Source organism: Phodopus roborovskii, unplaced genomic scaffold (assembly GCF_943737965.1).
Source record: "Phodopus roborovskii unplaced genomic scaffold, PHOROB, whole genome shotgun sequence".
In the NCBI taxonomy this organism is placed as follows: domain Eukaryota; kingdom Metazoa; phylum Chordata; class Mammalia; order Rodentia; family Cricetidae; genus Phodopus; species Phodopus roborovskii.
Genome location: NW_026126418.1, coordinates 18,414,378 through 18,434,705, shown reverse-complemented (window position 1 = coordinate 18,434,705; position 20,328 = coordinate 18,414,378). Strand labels below are relative to the sequence as shown.

General features: G+C 34.4%; 1 protein-coding gene across 1 annotated transcript; it reads left to right on the top strand.

Moving 5' to 3' along the window:
* Positions 1-18,126: 18,126 nt before the first annotated feature.
* Positions 18,127-19,041, top strand: LOC127222000 (olfactory receptor 4C11). The gene has a single exon (XM_051183923.1). The coding sequence runs from the start codon at positions 18,127-18,129 to the stop codon at positions 19,039-19,041; it is 915 nt and encodes a 304-aa protein (XP_051039880.1).
* Positions 19,042-20,328: the final 1,287 nt, after the last annotated feature.

Sequence of the window (20,328 nt, the reverse complement as noted above, 5' to 3'; positions counted from 1 at the left end):
GTTATTTCTTAATTTAGAGGTAAGGAAAAGATGAATAGGACCATTTATAATATCAATATCAATATTAAATAAAATGACAAAACTTTTTCTTAATAATAATATATCACACATTTAAACAAAGTTGATGATTAATATCATTATTTTTTCTACTAAGTTTATACTTATTTTTATAATATAAACTATAGATGTTATTGTTTCTATGCTGGAACTCTGAAGAAAATGATGACATTGATTATTATTGCTATTACTTAATTTTGCCTGCTAAATTTTTATATTGAACTATACATTTTTCTTCACTCTACTTCCCTATTCCCCACTCCCTTCCACTTTTAACAGCCATTATTACTCACATTTTTACCATCAAGCTTTACATTCCATATTATTATTTTATACAAATGTTGAGTCATAATTTTATCTCGAATGTGCTTATAACATTCAATGCATTTTATATGATTTGGGTGTCAGTGAACATGCAGATGCATCGTGATATATTTAAATTCCAAGTATGAAGAAATTCAAGCTTCTAGATTCTGGGAATTGGCCTATCATAAGGTCACTTTTTGCTAACATCATTATAAAGTGGAGCTCCCAGGATTCTTTGTAACCCATAAGAACTACTGCAGCAGTGGCCAAACATGTCCATACAGGAATAGAAAAGAGCAAGTGAAGCTGGCTTTCCCTCCCATCACTCCTCTCACTTTGCATTCTTTTCCTTGCACATCAAGAAGCTGCTTCATCATCCATTTATAAAGTGAAAACTGCCATATAATTTACTGTTAGAGTTGATTAAAGAGGCAAAATATATACAACAGTTACAAGAAAAAGACTTCAAATTATATTTTTAAGTTGTGTGCATTTAGTAGATAAGATTAAATGAGTGGGAAAAAAACATAGGGAAATGTTTGACACCTGTCATGAACTCAAGAAGAATCCTCCCCAAAAGTATTTCTAAGAAGCCACAGGTATAGATCTCAAAATGGGTTTGTGCTTCTAATCAAGAAATTAATAATAATGTAATTAATACTAATATTTAAGACTTATGAGTGAGTTATAACAAATCATTTTTATCCTCGTGATTTATTCTGATTATTAATGGAAATACACAGGGACAAAGAAATATTTCATATAATACATAGGTGGGTCTTCTTAGTTTTTTTTTATTTCTATTAGTTCCCCATTATATAATGAGAATGGTAAAACATGTATCTGACATATTTTAAATATTACAATGAAGAGGAAAATCTCTGTGACTGTATTTGACAAACAATGAGAGGTAACAATTCCCATATACGAAAAGTCAAAAAATCTAATAAGCACATTTGAAAAACTTACCTTAGCAGTTGGAAATGATCTTGACCATGGTTGTGAATGTTCAGGGTTCACATCAATACCACCTTCGTGATACTTCCCCTAGAGAAAAGATACTTTTACTATGAAATATATGAATATATTTGCTAAGAAATTCCATGGATAATTTACTATCAAATAGAAATTTGTACTGGGAGTGTTTTCGTAGGAAAATATATTCCTCTGTTCCCCAAATTAAATTATTTCAGAGAAAATGTGAACTTGATCTTTATAGAGCACTATAGAGCAAAGAATTTTTTGTTTCCTGATTCTGGTCCCATGAGAGAGCCAGTAGCAAAGTTGCAAAAAAGCATCCAAATGTATCCCCTCATGGTCAATCTTTCCATTAGGAAACATCTGTGCCCTTCTTTAAAAGAATGTTTTAAGCTGTATGCCTTAACATTTCAGCACTTTTATATTTGAGTCTTGTCTCACAGGTATTCATTATCTCCTGTGATGGAAAGAACTTCTCTTAGAAGCTGGTGTTCTGGAAATATGTATTTGGCATTTACCAGCTTTTCAGCTGGGAACTGAGTTCCTAGAACTTGGGAAGTTTAAGGTTTTATTCCATTTTTAAACTTGAGTTTTTCTTTTTAGGAATCTGCACATCAGCAGCACTTAGCACATAATCAGGAACTTGCCATATGTCATCAAGGCTGTCAAGAGAGACTCCGGTCTCTCACACAGCCTGCAATCACACTCTAGTGCTGGGTTTGCATTTCAGACTGATGTGGATAATGGAACTCACTCCTGGCCCTCTTGTAAACTCTTTCTAAAACCAATACTGTTTTTCTTTTTGTTTATTTTAAACTGATTGTTCGAACAAAGACATATTTTATTATAAACTTGTGTTTAATTGTTGTTATTTAAAATCCCTCTCCTATGTAGTATTCTATATCTTGAGACTAACTGAGATTTCTTTGGGCAAAGTAGTGTGCAGAAGAATTCGAATGGCACATGAAATGTTGATATGTAACACTTAATATGAAATGCAAGAGGAGAAACAATGTCAAATAGGTGTGGTGTCAAAGCACACACACACACACACACACACACACACACACACACACACACACACGGAAGAATGGTAATGATTTTTATACCAATCATGGTAAAACTCTACTGCATTCTGGAAATTTTTGATGTGACTTGAAAAAGAAGATTTACAAAACCAGTTTTAATTTTGAGCTCAATTGTGCATTATACAAACACCAGTAGTCTGTCAACCCAGTAAAACAGGGTTTGTTTTAGTCATTATTTCTACCCTTCTAGATCCACTTCTTATCTCTGACTGGGAACACAGAAGAAAACTGTTGTATCAGATTGAGGCACTTAGTTAAAATTCAAGTGCTAGTAAAGAATTTGTATTGAAACCAATATAGGATTAACTTCATTCATACAGAAAACTTGAGGCAATAAACAGTCCGAAATAATTCACAAACAAATTCCCCTTCATCAAAACTTACATTTCATAGTTTTCAGAAGCTGGCATTAAGACAGCCTGATCAGCTGAACTATTTTTGGACATCACCATGGTTATTACTATGACAGTTATTATAATTACTAGCCTAAATGTAGTCTGTTAAATTTTGGAATTTTTTGTACTACAGGTTTTCAAAGTATGACCTGAAAATTCTCTATATTTAATTAGTGTCTGTTGTATGTCCCCCTTTTCTTTTATGATCTTGTTAATTTGCATCTTCTCTCTCTCTACTTTTTGTTTAGTTGGGATAAAGGTTTATCAATCTTGTTGGATTTCTGGAATAATCAACTCTTTGTTACTTTGATTCTGTATATTGTTTTCCTAGGTTCTACTTTATTGATTTCAGCTCTCAATTTGATTATTTCCTGGTGTCTACTCCTCTGGAGTAAGTTTGCTTCTTTTTCTTCTAGAACTTTGATTAGTGCTGTTTATTCTCTAATGTGACTATTCTTCAGTTTCTTCATGTGGGCACTTAGAGTTATGAACTTTCCTCTTATCATTGCTTTGAAAGTGTCCCATAAGTTTGGATATGTTGTGACTTCCTACTCTGATGGGAGATGTCATTCTGTAAATGGTTCTCATGCTGGTTAATGAATAAAGCACTGTTGGCCAATAGGAAAGGAGATAGGAGGGACTAGGAGACTAGGAAAGAGGAAGTAGTAAGGAGGAGTCAACATGGAAGAGTCTGGAGAGAATAGAACCGCCAGCTGCCTCTCGCTGGTAAGACCACGTGGAAATACATAGAAATGAGTTAATACTTAAGACAGAGCTAGCCTATAAGAAACTAGCACCTGGCCAACAGCATAATATCAAATACAGAATCTCTGTGTGTTAATTGGGGCTGGCACGGCAGCAGTTCAAGACGAGTGGTGGCAGGCAGAAAAACCCTATTCCTTACACTACTCATTGAATTCTAGGACGACTTTAATTTCTTTATTTCCTCCTTGATGCAGGAATGGAGCAATTGGGCATTGTTCTATTTCTATGAGTTTGTAGCATTCCTTCAACTTTTGTTGTTTTGACTTTTGTCTTTAAAGCATGATGGTCTGATAAGCTACATGGGGATATTCCTTTTTTTTTTTTTCTTTCTACCTATGGAGCTTTACTATATTGCCGAGTATGTGGTTGTGGTCAATTTTAGAGAAGGTTCTATGTGGAGCTGAGAAGGAGGTATATTCTTTTGTGTTTGGATGGAATGGTCTATAAATGTCTGTTAAACCCAATTGGGTCATAGCTTCTGTTATTTCCTGTATTTTCTTGTGAAGTTTCTTTCTGGTGGACCTGTATAGTATTGAGAGGGGGGGTGTTGAAATCTCCCACTCTAAGTGTACTTAGTAATTTTTTTTATTAACTAATATAAGGAGTAAGGTTTTTCCTCCCGCCACTGTTTTGTTCCATCTGCCGCTTCAGCCCCAATTAACACACTGAGACTCTGTATTTGATATAATTCTGTTGGCCCGTTACTAGTTCCTTATCGGCTAGCTCTGTCTTAATTATCAACACATTTATGTTAATCTAGTATTTTCACATGGTTTTCTCTTACCCGGGGGCCTGCCGGCATTCTGCTTTCTCCAGACTCTCCATCTTGACCCCCCCTTCCTACTTCCTTTTTCCTCCTTTTCTTCTAGTCCCTCCTATCTTCCTTTCCTATTGGCCAACAGTGCTTTATTCATTAACCAGTATGAGAAACATATATACATAATGGCATCTCCCCTCAAACTAATGTGGGTTTGGGTGCTCTGTATTGGGGACAGAGATGCTCAGAATTGTAACTTCATCTTGATGGATTTCTCCTGTGATGAATAAGAATGACCTTCTTCACCTCTTTTGATTGACGTTAAAGACTAATTTGTTGGATGTTAGGATTGCTACACTTGCTTGTTTCCTGAGTCCATTTGATTGGAAAATCGTTTTATCCAAATAATAACTGTGAGGTAATTTCTGTCCTATCCTTGAAGGTGAGGTGTATTTGTTGTATGCAGAAGAAGGATGGATCCTGTCTTTGTATCTATTCTTTTATCCTGTGTCATTTTATAGGTGAGTTAAAATTATTAATATTGAGGGGTGTTAATGGCCATTGATTGTTAATTCTTGTTGGTTTTTGATTTGTTTTAGTGGTGTATTTATAAGTGGATTTTCCCCCAGTATTCTTTTGGCTGTTTGTAATGTGGGATTATCTATTGCCTGTGATTTTGTGGGTGTTGTTGACTTCTTTGGGTTGGAGTTTTTCTTGCAGAACTTTCTGAAGGGATGGATTGGTTGATAAGTATTATTTTATTCAGGTTTTGTCATGGAGTATCTTGGTTTCTCTGTCTATATTGACTGAAAGCTTTACTCAGTATAGTAGTCTGGACTGGTCCATGATCTTTTTGTGTTGGTAGATTATCTATCCTAGGCATTCTGGCCTTCAGCGTTTCCATGGAGAAATTAGGTGTAATTCTGATAAGTTTGCCTTTAAATGTAACTTGGCCTTTTTCCTTTGCTGTTCTTAATATTCTAATATTCTTTATTCTGTATGTTTGGTGTTTTGATTATTATGTGGCGAGGGAACCTTTTTTTTTTTTTTTTTTTTTTTTTTGGTCCACTCTATTTGGTGTTCTGTAAGCTTTTTGTAATTTCATTGGTATGTCTTTCTTTAGATTGGGAAAGTTATATACTATGATTTTGTTGGATTTTTTTTTCTGAACTTTTGAGCTGGGCTTCTTTGCCTTCTTGTATACCTATTATTCTTATGTTTTGTCTTTTCCTGGCATTCCACATTTCTTGTATATTTTGTGTTAAAGATTTGTTGAACTTAAGATTTTCTTTGGTTGATGAATCTACTTCCAATAGTTCATCTTCAGCATCTGAGATTCTCTCTCCCATATTTTGTATTCTATTGGTTATGCTTACATATGTAGATCCTGATTGTTTACCCAATTTTTCTATTTCCAGTATTCCCTAGGTTGTGTTTTCTTTATTGTCTCTGTTTCAGTTTTCAGGTTTTGAACTGTTTGAATTGTTTCCTCCATCTGCTTGATTATTTTTTCTTGGTTTTCCTTGCATTCTGTAGGATATTTGTTCATTCCTTGAATTTTTTGGTGTGTTTTTTCCCTATTTCTTCCAATTTTTTTGTTTCTTTTTTCTTTCATTTATCTACCAGATTTTATTTGAAGGCCTCTATTTTCATGAAGTTGTTTATAAGGTAATTATCTTCTGCTGCATATGTATAGCATATTCAGGTCATGTTGGTTTAGAGTCCCTAGATTCTGGTGGTGTCATATTGGTTTTTGAATGCTGAATGTGTTCTTGTACTGCTGTCTTCCTATCCCTTTCTCCAGTGGATGCAGGTGGGATCTCTCTCTCTCTCTCTCTAATATCCTATCCTGTTTGTTGTAGGTGTGTCAGGAATTTGATGTCAGTGACTCTGGATGATTTGATCTCATGGAGGTCTCAAGCTTGGGAGTAGAGAGTCCAAGATTAAGGTGAGGGAACCCTGTAAATGGTCCCACAAGACAGGGCAAGATCAGTAAAGCAGAGGCCTTAGGGGAGTCAAGATTTAGAACTGACTCAAGTAGTTCCAAAGAAAAGATGGGGGAGGGGTTAGACCTGAGCTGGCCCTAGACTCAACTCAAGCAAAGGGAGTGGGGGGGGGGAATTGATGTGAGGACAAATTCTGAGGAGTTCTACATGGTAGGGTGAGTCCATTATGCACAGAGCCAATGCAGGAAGCTGGAAGAATAGGGTGGATGTGCTGGACCCCAGCCTGCCAAGCATTCACCTCAAGCAGAGGGCAAGGGATGAGCCAAGATTGAGAGTAAGGCAGGCTCCGGATGGTCTGTCATGTCACGGAGGGACCACTAACTGTAAGAGAGGGCTTATCGAGGACAAGATGCAGAGCCTACCAAGGAAGTTCCAAGAAAAGATGGATGAGTGACCTGAGCCAATCCTAGACTCACCTCAAGCAGAGTGATTTGGGGGGGTCCAAGGTTGAGGGGACAGAATGGTCTAGATGGTCTCAAGTGGAGGGGTGGAACAACTGTACTCAGAGCTCTTTTGGTTGTTTCTTTACACTAGAGAGAACACAGTGTAAAGTGGGGAGAATATAAGTCCTTGATTATAGAGCTTTTGTTTCAACTTGCAATTTATTACTACTAATGCAGTTGACTCCCAAATATAATCTGAACTTCAAATTTCACAGTTAAATATTAAGAAAACCACAAGCAATGCTTGTTAGCAACAGGGTTGTTTATATAAGTTATGGTATTTTAATTGTTGATGTCAGATTCCAAACTACCTTGGTTCTAGGTTATGAAGTTGGGAGATGGGGAAGATTCATTTTAGGATGTGTTGTCCTACTGTTTCACTATTTTCCATATTCTAGTATCTTGTTGTTATTTTGATTCTTAGTCATTACATGTAGTTGTTTCTCCTAGTTGTATACTATGCCAAGTGTTGATTGTAGCCCATGAACTAGCCTTGTTCCAAGCCATTGCCTATGGCTGCTTTCACACCACAAGGTTAATATTTGATTCAGAGAGAGTATGGTCTGAAATGACTATTTTAAGTTACTGATTTTTGTGGAATGTTTGCTAACCCTGATGTAGTATCTCTTATTTCAACCACTCCTTATTGTATACCCCAAGTATGGTGTCATAAAGGAGGTCCATAAATTCTTCAATAAACCTGACAAGAAAAGATGGGGAAAAAAGAATTCTAAACATGACAGAAGTGAGGCTTCCTAGCTTGGAAAAATTAGAATAAATGCTATAATTTCAATAATGTTAAAGAAGGGATTTTAAGTTGTTACCAAACTATAGTAAGAGACAAATTTTAAGACTTCTCACATTTCCTAATTTTTTTCCTGAAAACAATCTCTTAACAGAAATGCCATGCAGATTGTGTAGTAGGGAAGGACTTGTCACAAAAACAGGCAAAAGTTTTGATTTTCTGTGAAGAAGAAAATCATAGCAAAGAAAGCCATATCATAACTGTGAGGGTCATAGGTAGAGTGTACTTAATACATGGTGATCTTTATAAAATATCTTGAGATACTATTAAAAATTATGCTCAAGGAAGCAAAATTGGACTTAAAGGTGTCAGTGTTCTAGGGTACTAGGTTGTTTTCCTAGCTTTTGTGAATAGAGCAAGAATGAGTATGGCTCTAGAATAGGATGTCACATCTTTTGGGAATATATCTACAAATAGTATAGTTTGATTCTATGGAACTCTCTAAACTTGTGTGTGTGTGTGTGTGTGTGTGTGTGTGTGTGTGTGTGTGCATTTGAATGCAACAGATTACAATGTCACCAACAATCAGTGAGTGATCCCTTTTCCCACATCCCTTCCAGCATTTATTAAAAAATTTGTTTTATTGATCTTTGCCATTCTGATTGGGATATGATGAAAACTCTAAGTTACTTTAGTAAATACTTATTTTTGAATCAAGGTATTTAGTCCTTTGAAACCACTCAAATTTTTCTATAAATTAAAATTTTACAATGAAATCAGGAAAGCATTTAATTTCTCCTTGTAATACTTATGTAAAAGAGTCTTAAATATTAACTCATTTCTATCAATCTAAGTATTTCCATATGGTCTAATCTTACTGGAGTGAGGACTCGGACTTCAGTTCTCTCAAGTCTCTACATGTTGACTCACCAAGATTGCCATTTTTACTAAGTTGATCCTACCTATCCAAGAGCATCGGTGATCTAATTAAAGAGGTATTATCCATCAGTCTTAGTCACGGTTATGGTAAAGCAGGAGTTACAAGGTACAATGAGCCTCCAGAAATATTTTTCTCATGATTCGCAAACATAGTCTGGATATTTTTGCTATACAATTTTTCACTGCTATTTCAAGTAACAAAGTTTTTAGTCCTGTTTATGTTCTATGGACACCACAATCCAGCAGAAAGTGCTTCTGCATGTCACCTTCAACCTGGGAAACCAGGCTGTCAACACTCCCAGGCTCAGGAATTAGACTATACATCGAATTATGTTTGTGTCCATACCCCATTCTACTAAGGGCAATATGCACATACAGAAAATTATGAGGAAATTTAAGTAAAATCTGAAGCTTTTCAGAATCTAAATATTTTAAATAATCAATTAAATGAGACACTAAACAAAGTATTTAACCCAATGCAGGTATTTGTAAGACTAGAGTCTATGTTGTTATTACTTCATTTCTAGCTTTGTTCCTAGGCTAAAATGACTCCACAAGCATTGTATATTACTTGTTTTTAAAAAAATATTTTGATTTGGTCCACTTATAGAGTTTATTCTGTATTATTTTAATTCTTTGATATAGTATTTAACTGCACATGTAAATTTCATAGAACAAGAAGTAGCATTATGTGGTATTTGAAGCACTGGCATAGTAATTAAAGTAAGAAAAAATAATATTTACATTCACATTTGATATTTTTGACATCACTGTTATCTTACATTGTCTCTCTTTTGTCATCCACAACAATATCTGATAACATAAATAAGCTTCCTACTTTGTTCCTCAACGTTTAAAGGAATTTATACAGCAGTATGTATGTGAACCTAAGAGGCATTAAAGACTTTGTTCAGCATACTGATTGCAAGTACAGGTAAGCATACAATCATCCGTTAAGTAATTTCTGTTGTATATGGTAAATTCATTTAAAGTTGAGAATAATTATTATTCAGAGTCTGAATCCATCATTAAAATGCTAAAATACTAAGAGGCTGTGTTGAATATATTTGTGAGATTTCAGATTCATTTCTGAGTGTTTATAAAATAAAATCTTTATAATACTCAGAAAATAATAATATGAAAAGACTAGATAATAAGGGATTAAAAACAAAGAAAACAAAATCTAAATTTGAAATAGTGAAGATAAAGCATACTTGACCAAATGCTTGTTCTTTGAATATGAATTAAAAATAAATGTAAAGCACTGTAATAGAAATATGGTACTTTATCAAAACTTAGCTAATATGAATGTTAAAATTTAATTTTATCATTTATAATTACTCTTAAAGTAATTGAAGTAATATAAAACCAGTGTTCTTCTAAATTTTCTTTCTTATTTTCTGCTTATGTGTTATTTTCTACCATTTTCAAACTATTAAAACTTGCAACATTAATTGCTTAACATAATAAAACGCATCTCATCAAAATCATTAAGATTAATGTAAAATATTTTATTATTATAGTCAATTACTAATTTGTGGATGGGTGTGTATCACTGTGTAAGGGTGTGGTCCATGGGCCTGGATCAAGTACATGATAAATACTAGGAAAATATTCTGTCTTTGTATCTCTGACTATAATGATAACACCTTTATTTTTTCATTTTTGTACACCAACCACAGTTTGCTTTCCCTTCTCTACTCCCTGTACCTCCTCTCTTCTCTTCTCTGCCTGCCCCTCATCCACTTCTCAGGGGGAATGGGACAGGAGGGTGGTTGGGGGTGGGATACGAGGGATGGAGGAAAGGAGGGAGGGGAAGGAGAAAAATGGAGTATGGGAGACAGAGAGAGAACTGGGATCAATATGTAAAATTAAAAAATAATGATAAAAAAGAAGAAGAGGGCAGGCCTCCCATAAATATCAACCAAAATGGCATAACAAATTGAGTAAGACTATGCACCTTCCCTAGTATTAAGACTTGATAAGGCAACCCATTATGAGGAAAAGGGACACAAAAACACAGGTAACAGAGGCTGAGATTGTGCCTGCTCCACTGCAAAGAGTCACACAAAAAGACCAAGCTATACAGCTGTAACACATGTGTAGAGGTCTGAAGTTAGTTTCATGCAAGCTCCCTTCTTGGTTCAATCTGTGAAAATGTGTGAGCTGTTGTTATTTGATTCTATTGTATTCTTGAGATGTCTTTAACCATATGGTTCTTGCAATACTTCCTCCCTGTCTTCCATATGATTAATGGATCCCTTCCTAATGCTTGTCTGTTTGTCTTGCATCTGAATGCTAACACTTTTTATGGTGAGAAACTAGTTGTGAAATATATCAAATCTCTAGATTAAAAGCATGGACTAAACCTCAAAATACTGAATATATATTCAAATATTTTTATCATTTTTATTTGAAAACAATCTTTTCTCATTTTACACACCAATCCCTAATCTCCCCATCTTCCACCCACTCCATTCCCCATTCACTCCTAGTTGAGGGGAAGGCTTCTCATGGGGAGTCAACAAAATCTGGCACATCTCTTTGAGGCAGGACAAAGGCCTCCCCTCCACCGTGTATATCTAGGCTGACTAAGGAATCCCTACAAAGAGAATGGTCTCCAAAAATCCAGTTTAAGCACTAAGGATAAATCCAGGTCCCATTGCCCATGGCCTCACAGTTTGCCCAAGTGACACACCTATCAGCCATATTCAGAAGACCCAGTTCACTCCCATGAATGTCCCCCTGCTGTCAGCCTAGAGACAGTGAGCTCCCACTAGCTCAGGGCATCTGTTCCTGTGGACATCCCCAAAATGGTCTTGCCCCCTTTGCTCATATTTTCACCCTTCTCTTTCTTCAACTGGATTCAAATAGATCAGCCCAATGCTTAGCTGTGGATCTCTGCATCTTTCTACATCAGTTGCTGGATGAAGGTTCTATGATGATAATTCAGGTAGACATCAACTACATCTGTTTACAGGGGAAGGTCATTTCAGGTACCCCCTTCACTAATGCTTAGTGTTTTAGTCCTGATCTTCTTTGTGTATTCTCTTGAATCTCCTTTGTCCCAGGTTTCTCACTTGCCCCAGAATTAATCCCTCAATCAAGATATTTCTTTCCTTTTTCTCCCTAGTATTTCCAAGGCTTTCAAAGACCTTATTGTGTCCCTTTATGAAATAAACTTCAATGTGACTTTAAAAGTGTCATTTGACAGAATATTCAATAATAGTGTGACACTCTTCACATTATTAGGGGTAGGGACTAGAATATTTCTCTGACAGTATTACCTGGCAATAATTGGCTGCATAATTGCTATGATAGAGTATTAAGTATGTTAAATGGCTTGTTTAGCGAATCCTTCAGGGGTGAAAGAAAGGAACATGATCTTGGTCCCTCTGAGGCTGGGCATTTGTGCATGCTACCATATACCTACTTATAAATATTTTGTGTAGAGAAAAGATTCTATTTTTCATATACTTCAGTGACTTTTTCAGTGTAAGGGTGACTTTGACTTTAGAAAAATTTTTATATAATAAAGTGGACATTAGTGTTTTGTTTTTTAGAAAGAAAAGAATCTTTTCTTCCATTGGGAATATAACTGGGGTCTTCTGAATGAATATATGGATTTTGTTCTCTCTCCATTGGTTTTTACAACAGAAAGCAATAGCCAATGAATCTAAAATACAGTTTCACCTGGAAAGACTCAGTCCTCCAATTTGCATGTTGCAAATACACCTGTATAAGATTAACCGCCAAAGTGAATCAGTTCTGAAGACAAGTAAACTATGAGCAATGTATTGGAAGCAATCTTTTTGTCTCCAAAGGAAAGGGTAAGTTTTCAAATATACTTAAGCTATATGTTTATCTTTTCTCACATTTAGTACCAGCTATCTTCATTTTGAAACATGGAAAGCCTAAAATAATAGAAACATGTTTTTGTCATTGATGAGATGTTGGTAATTGTTTGTGTTACTTTATCTTACACTGGTGTCTGAGACTGGACATTGTCTCATGTTATCTACACATGTCTTATTCTTCAAATGTAGAGTCAAGACAGGAACAGGTGTAGGATCTCAGGATATGGAATCTGTTTGCATTAAAGCTGCTGAGACAGTATGACAATAGCAATGAAATCTGAGTTGGGGTCTTGCATAAACTTTCTGTTTACAATTCTCCCTGTTTATTTGGTGAAAGGGCTATAACAAGGAATAAAAGAAATGGGTGTACTTAAATTTTAAAACACAGTATCATACATTATTTACCCTCATATGATATTTGGCCTGGTTCATCTGCTGATCTTCTTCCTCCAAATTTACTGGAAATTATAATCTTTTCCTTTTGACTATGACTCTTCACATAATTGTGATAGGAATTATTGTTTTACAGATGTAGATAGGGGTTAGAACACTGATCACAAAGGATTGCCTTCTGGTCCTGGGGCTTTTCTGGCTCCTATTTGACAGACATTTTTGTAATGTGTGCAGTCTGGAACAGCACAAACTTATCTTATTTGGGTTTGTAAAACTGTCTGAAAACACAGTGCTAAAATATAAATGAGACAAGTATGTTCAAGGCATGAAGATACTCACCAAATATACACAACAAACAGTTTACGACGGAAGTATATTAGTAACGCCACACTAGCGAGTTTCAAACTACATAATCTTTGCTGAGAAAAACGGGATCTCTGTCCAGACAGAAAAAGAACTAGGAGTTTTGGAAACAGGAAAGTTCATCTGGCTACAACATGTGGAACTTACAGAAAAAGGGGCTGTCTAGGCGTGATTCTATGGAGCAGACGTGGTGAGGCACAGTGGGAACATTGATGTTGAAAGTCACAGTGAGTATCTCAACCACTGTGTTCAGAAGCAGTAGTAACTTACAGCATTGGAGTCATTTCATTTCACCTGTCCAATTGTCCCTTTCTAGTGATGACAGGAAGAACAGGAGAGACTATACAAAAAATAAAGCTAAAAATCTAATTGCTGATCTTTTTTTTTTTCTCTTTAGAGCCATATAAAAGATATATCAGTAAATGCCATCAGTGATTTTATTAATAAAATCCTGGGATATTCAAACTTCTTTTCTGTATTAATTAATAGATTATGTGGATAGATAATAGACAGACAGAGAGGTAGATACAGATATGTGTGGACATGTATAGTTGTATGCATATTTCCAATATGATTTATTGCATTTCTTCCACTAAATTTTATGAAACATTAGAACCTAATTACTGTAAGATATTGTGCCAGTGGAGCCATAGCCTAAACTATACAAATACATAAAGTCCTTTATTAAACAGAGGGTAAATATTCAAATTTGCTGTTCCTCTAGATAATAGTTGAGGATGAGAATTTCCAGTCCTCTGAGACAGTGACTCTGATGGGGAAGTCAAGCTTGAGATACCCTAGATGGCCATTGTGCTGCTTTTGTTTTTGTTTTTGTTTTGTTTTTGTTTTTTGTTTGATTTTTGGCTTTCAGTATCAATATTACTAACAGACTTCCATTATGCATTTTGTAATCATTTGTTTAATCATGTCCCATGTAGTACACTGTTTTCTCCATTTTGTTTGAACATTGTTTATTTGTTCAAATTTACCACTCATAATTAGGAAGTTTATGTTCTTCCAGTCTATGCACCTTGCAAAAACATGCTTGTTTATCACAGAGCATCCAAATAAGGTCCAGGATGAGCAGCAAAGCCTTTGGGCAACAAATTTTTTTGGGACAGCTGAATCTATTTTTTAATTAATGATATAGGGAAACAGAAGATGTCTACAGCAAGAGAACTAAACTCTTCAGAACCTCCCACACAAAAATTGTAAAATTCCACTAAATACTCAGTGTTTTTTTTTATTTCAGAAGATAAATGAATTTTATTTTTATTACATTTATTTCTCTATGGGTCTCATTGTCTCTGTGTCTATATCTCTGTGTCTGTTTTATCTCTTTCTTTTATTCTGCTCTCTCTCTCTCTCTTTGTGTGTGTGTGTGTGTGTGTGTGTGTGTGTGTGTGTGTGTGTGTACCATGGAACATATGAACATATGTGAAAGTCAAAGTATATCTTAGAGGAATCCATTTTCTTTTTTCTGTCATGTTGGTTCTAGGCATCAAAGTCAAGTCTTCAGGCTTGGTGAAGAGACCTTAAACTGCTAAGCATCTCACCAAGTCCTGGTGAATAAATCTTATTAGCAGGTGTTCTCATCTTTTGCATCCTTTACTTCTATAATTTACTAATGAAAACACATGAAAATTCATCATATTACTTTCTTGAACCTCTTACAAGAAACCACTTAGATCTCTAAACCTTTGTTTTTCGAAATCTTGTTTCCTAGGTGGGATGTATCAATAAGTTAGCCTAGATATGTGTTTTCCTGTTCATTGCCATTATATTGCCCTTTCCTTTCTTTCATCCCAAATGATGCCTTTTCTTTAATTTTCATATCTTGGAATCTACAATATTAGAGGTGTTCTGTTCCAATTTTACCTTCATTACAGAGATTCTATATTTAAAATGCAATTCAGAGATCCTATATTTAAGATGCATTATAGTTTTGTTCTTTGTGTTTTTATAGTTCATAAAAACCATAAAAGTTAATAAATCACTGGGAGAGGGGATGGGCTTTGAAGTTTCAAAAGCCTACACAAGGCCCAGTGTCCATCTGGCAGCCAATGGATCAGCATGTAGCTCGCAGCTACTTCTTTGGCACCATCCATGCCACTATGTTGATAATGGACTAAACCTCTGAAATTGTAAACAAGCCCCCAATTTAAATACTTTCTTTTAAAAAAAAAGTTAGTTTTATCGTGTGGCCTCTACATAACAGCAATCAGGATCATTAAGGGAAACTTGGGTTTGAAACAATGTAAAAATCAAGCAAATAACTTGAAATACAATTTTTATGAAAGGGAATGATTGACTGGATCCCCAGTAATGAATGTCACCACAGCAAAAACACAGGAGTGTGTAGCCTTATGTCTGCATACTTTGCATTTGTCAAGTATACTAATCTTTATAGCAAACCAACAGAGGGAGATTGCTGTATTTTACATAATCATATGTAGATACTGTCTATGGTGCTGAAGGTTTATATCTGTAGTGGGCAGAGTAGTGGATTTCGAGTGTGCTCATCAAGGTGGCACTCCTGTCACTTGGCCTCACTGACAACACTGCAAAACTAGCTGGGAACTGACATCTGTCATTTGAGGTTTTAATTAGTCTAAGTAATGTCAAGTTCACTTCTGAGGATTATATAACTTGAGGAATTGTTCTTTTCTTTCTGAAGATGGTGTCCATTCTTCTAACTAATAGAATCTTAAATTACTAATTAATTGATTTACATTCATCTTTTTTGTTTCTTGAAATGAGATTCTTTTGTTCATACAGTGTATTCTGATTAGTTTCCTCTCCCTCAACTCTTCCCAGATTCTATTCACCCACTGACCCACCCAAATCCACACCCTTTCTTGTTCAGTGTCCTTAGAAATAAAATCAGCCTAAAAGAAAGATAAAAATTATAAAATAAGATAAAAATAAAAACACACATCAATAGAACAAAACAAAAAGAAAAAGAAAGTATCCAATTCCCAATTATTAAAATGGGGTGGACTTTGTCAAGGTAACTCTGTTTTATCCTTGAAAGAGTAAATAATGAGTGTTATATTTAAGGAATGTGTTATAGGGCTAAAAAAAAAAAAAAACAAAGGCATTAACAAATCAGTCTATTTGACATGTGAAGATGTCACAAAAATAGTTACAAAAAAAAAAGGCAAACGATTCTTAATTAACAAATCTCAATATGTTGCTAGGTTGATATCTATTCAAGCAAAAGTCAAGATTGAAAATGCCTTTAAAAAAGATGACATTTTCAGGAAAAATATGAAATTGTAAATTGTTTCCATATAATTTGTATGACAATAATGAAATTTATTTTTATCAGCCAACTAACATAAAATAATGTCACAAGTAAAATTCATCATGAAACTTCCTTTTTCTGAAAATTCATTAATACTGTAATTATGGTCACAATACACAGAACAAAAGATATAAATATACCCACAAATCTCTTTAGAAGTAGATATAATAAATTAAAGGCATTTCTGTCTGTGCAGCAAAAGTGTGAATCCAAAATCAGTTGTATTATAATTATCTTTAGATGTTTAATTTGCTATGGACATTTAACCATGATGATAAATTTTTCAAAAGTAAGATAGACTTAATAAAGTGATATAAAGTTTTGGAAAACAGCTAATATTTACCTATAGCAATGATTTCTTTTTACATTAGGTAAATTTCTTTATGCTTCAAAAATGTTGCTTTATTAAAATATTATTTATGAAAATGAAAATTACAAGCAGTTTGTGTCTCAAAGAAAATATGTATATATTATTACAATATTAAATTTAAATTTATACTTAAGACTCTTCAGAGATATGCAGGAGGTGAAGAGTTGCTGCCATGACTAACAACCTGAGATTTATTCCCTGGACCCACATGGTGGAAGGACAGAATCAACTACTCTGGCCTGAATGTGAGTGTGGTGGCATGAGTACACATTCTAGGGCAAATTTATGGTATGAAATTACATTGAGGATTTTTTCTATCATGTAAGATACAAATGTTTAAATAAAAATCAATGGAAAGAAAACATAAAGCTTAACATTGCAACAGTGGAGATTTTCACATATTGAGAAAATACATAATTCACAATATACATATGTAAAGGTATATATAGACATATATCATTTTAAAGAACATTTTTAAAGTTTAAGTGTATCAATCAATTTTAATAAATGCTCAAGCTTAGTTTTCTAATGAAATTAACCTAAATGTAGTAAAAATATTATAATGTTTCTTTGATTATAACAACCTCAAAGAATTGTCCAAACTCTTATTTTATCATGGTTATAGTAAAGTGGTATATTAAATATAAGAGATAATATTAAAATATGATTAAATAATGTTTTTTAAAGTATAATTTATCCAGGAGCTAAAATACCTGAACAATAGCCACAAAGATTAATGAATTGAAATGATATTTTCAATAATCTTAGTGGTCAATTGCATTAGGTAATTCCTTTCACGTTATAGAGTATAGGTAAGGAATTAGTAATGGAGTCTATGTATGTATGTATGTATGTATGTATATATGCATATACTTGTATTGTCATACACATGCATGTATGCATGTACTCATGCAGGTACTAATATCTTCAAAACATTCATAATGAGGTATAGTATATGTGTTCAAAGCAACCCAACAACACGTGTTTCTTCCTACATTTCTAAATCACAAATTTGCTTTTTCAAAGAACAAAAGCTACACTTTGGAATATTAACAGAAATCAAGGTACTTGAAACAACACTCATATTTTTCAATCCTCAAGTTCAAAGTTTTTGATCCAGTCGACTAGCTTCTGAGTCAATAGTAAATCTCTGAGTCCTAGGTATCTAAGCTGAAATTTTATAAGATGGACTTTGGAGTAACTGAAATAATCAGGGAATTCATGACAAAGAAAGTGAAACTAACAGTCTAAACAGAACCAAGGAATTTCAAAACCAGGACACTGACCCAAATATGCCATTTCTTTCTTGACAGGTTAAACATTTGTCATCTATTTCCTATCTACTACAGCCATTGACATGATGCATAATAATAGCGTGACTGAATTCATTTTGTTTGGGTTAACACAAAATCCAGAAAAACAGAAGGCAGTATTTGGTGTCTTCTTGATTCTTTACCTTATGACTCTAATGGGGAATTTTCTCATTGTGGTGACCATTAAGATAAGTCAGACACTTGGGAGTCCCATGTACTTTTTTCTTTTCTATTTGTCCTTTGCTGATGCTTGCTTCTCTACAACTACAGCCCCTAGATTGATTGTGGATTCTCTGTCTCAAAACAAAACCATTACCTTCAATGAATGTATGACTCAGGTCTTTGCAGCTCACTTCTTTGGGTGCATGGAGATCTTTGTGCTCATCCTCATGGCCTTTGATCGCTATGTAGCAATCTGTAGGCCTCTAAGATATGCAACTATAATGAGCCAGCATGTCTGTGGTGTATTAGTGATTCTTGCCTGGGTTGGTTCTTGTATCCACTCTTCAGCACAGATTTTCTTGGCTTTAAGACTACCATTCTGTGGCCCAAATGTGATTGATCACTATTTCTGTGATTTGCAGCCATTGTTGAAACTTGCCTGCATGGATACCTATGTGATAAATTTGCTAGTTGTGTCTAATAGTGGTGCCATATGCATGGTAAGTTTCATATTACTGCTTATCTCTTATATTGTCATTTTATACTCTTTGAGAAACCACAGTGCAGAAGGAAGACGGAAAGCCCTTTCTACTTGTACTTCTCATTTCATTGTGGTGGTCATATTTTTTGGCCCCTGTATATTTATATACACACGTCCACCAACCACTTTTCCAATAGACAAGATGGTAGCTGTGTTTTATACAATTGGGACACCTTTGCTCAACCCTCTTATCTATACTCTGAGGAATGCAGAAGTAAAAAATGCCATGAAAAAATTATGGTGTGGTAAAGTATGATTTCATCTGATAAACAATATGTGACAATTCTAAACTATAGTTCTTTAATAGTTTAGTTTTAATACATGGCCTGGGAAGAGAAAATATTTCTGAGAGTGTATGAATTAAGATATCTGTCTTGTATATGCATGTATAAATAATAGCCTGGGACAAGTGAGATGGCATAATAGTAAATGTTATTGCCACCAAGGCTGATGATGTGGGTCCCTGGAACCCACAAGATTAAGGAGAGAATAAACTTCCACAATTTGACTGCTAACCTACTCACTCACATGTGTTATGTATTTACATAAATAAGTAAATACATAAGTTCATGTGATAAAAATCATAAAAATAATAATCTTATTTGATCTTCACATATAGATAGAAAATTAATCATGTACATATGCATATAGATAGGTAAATAATTAATTGTTAAATAATTGTTTATATGTGAAAGTGTATACATTACTCTTAAAGATTTTATTCTACTTTATTTTAAACATGTTTATAAGAAATCATACAGAGCAAACTTTCTAAAAGAATGATTTTAGAAACAATAATCTGTGTATATCCTTACAACTCTGGGGGATTTACAGTTATGAACTATAATAAAATCTTGAAAGTACACCTGAAACCCAGATCTTCCTTATAAAGCTAGTAGAACTCCTGTGGATGGTGATAAAAGGAGGATTTCATTGGAGGTGAATTAGAGTTTTTGTTATTTTGGGTTTTTTTGTTTGTTTGTGTGTTTGTTTGTTTGTTTGTTTTCCACATTAACAGTGGAGAAGTGGGGCCAGGAGAGAAGAAATTTAAGCAGCCAGAATATGCAGAACAAGAAAGAAAACCACTATCTAATAGGGTGAAAGACATACAAACATAAAGATAGGGAAGGATGATAGGGAGAGGCATGGAAAGATTGATTCTCTCTGGGTGGATAAAAAGATCATCATCATCCTTATTGCTTGTTTCAGGTATGTGAATATTTGGAGGAAGAAAGGAAATTTCGTGTTAAGAATGTATTGTTAACCTGGAATAGTTTAACTTCTTAGTACCCCATGATTAATAGAATTGAGAGAGGACATAATTCATATTTCTAATAATGAAGGTCAAAGGTAGAGCTTATCCCCCTTGGACTTTTAGCTATTTGAGTATTTTAAATTGTGTATTTTCAGTTTCAATTTAACCTAATCAAAATTGTTATAATTCACACGCTGAATATTTCCTCTCACAATAAAACAAAGCAATGATTTTTCACTATCACAGGTAATAAATTACATTGGTACCCAGAAATACCACTTCAACTAA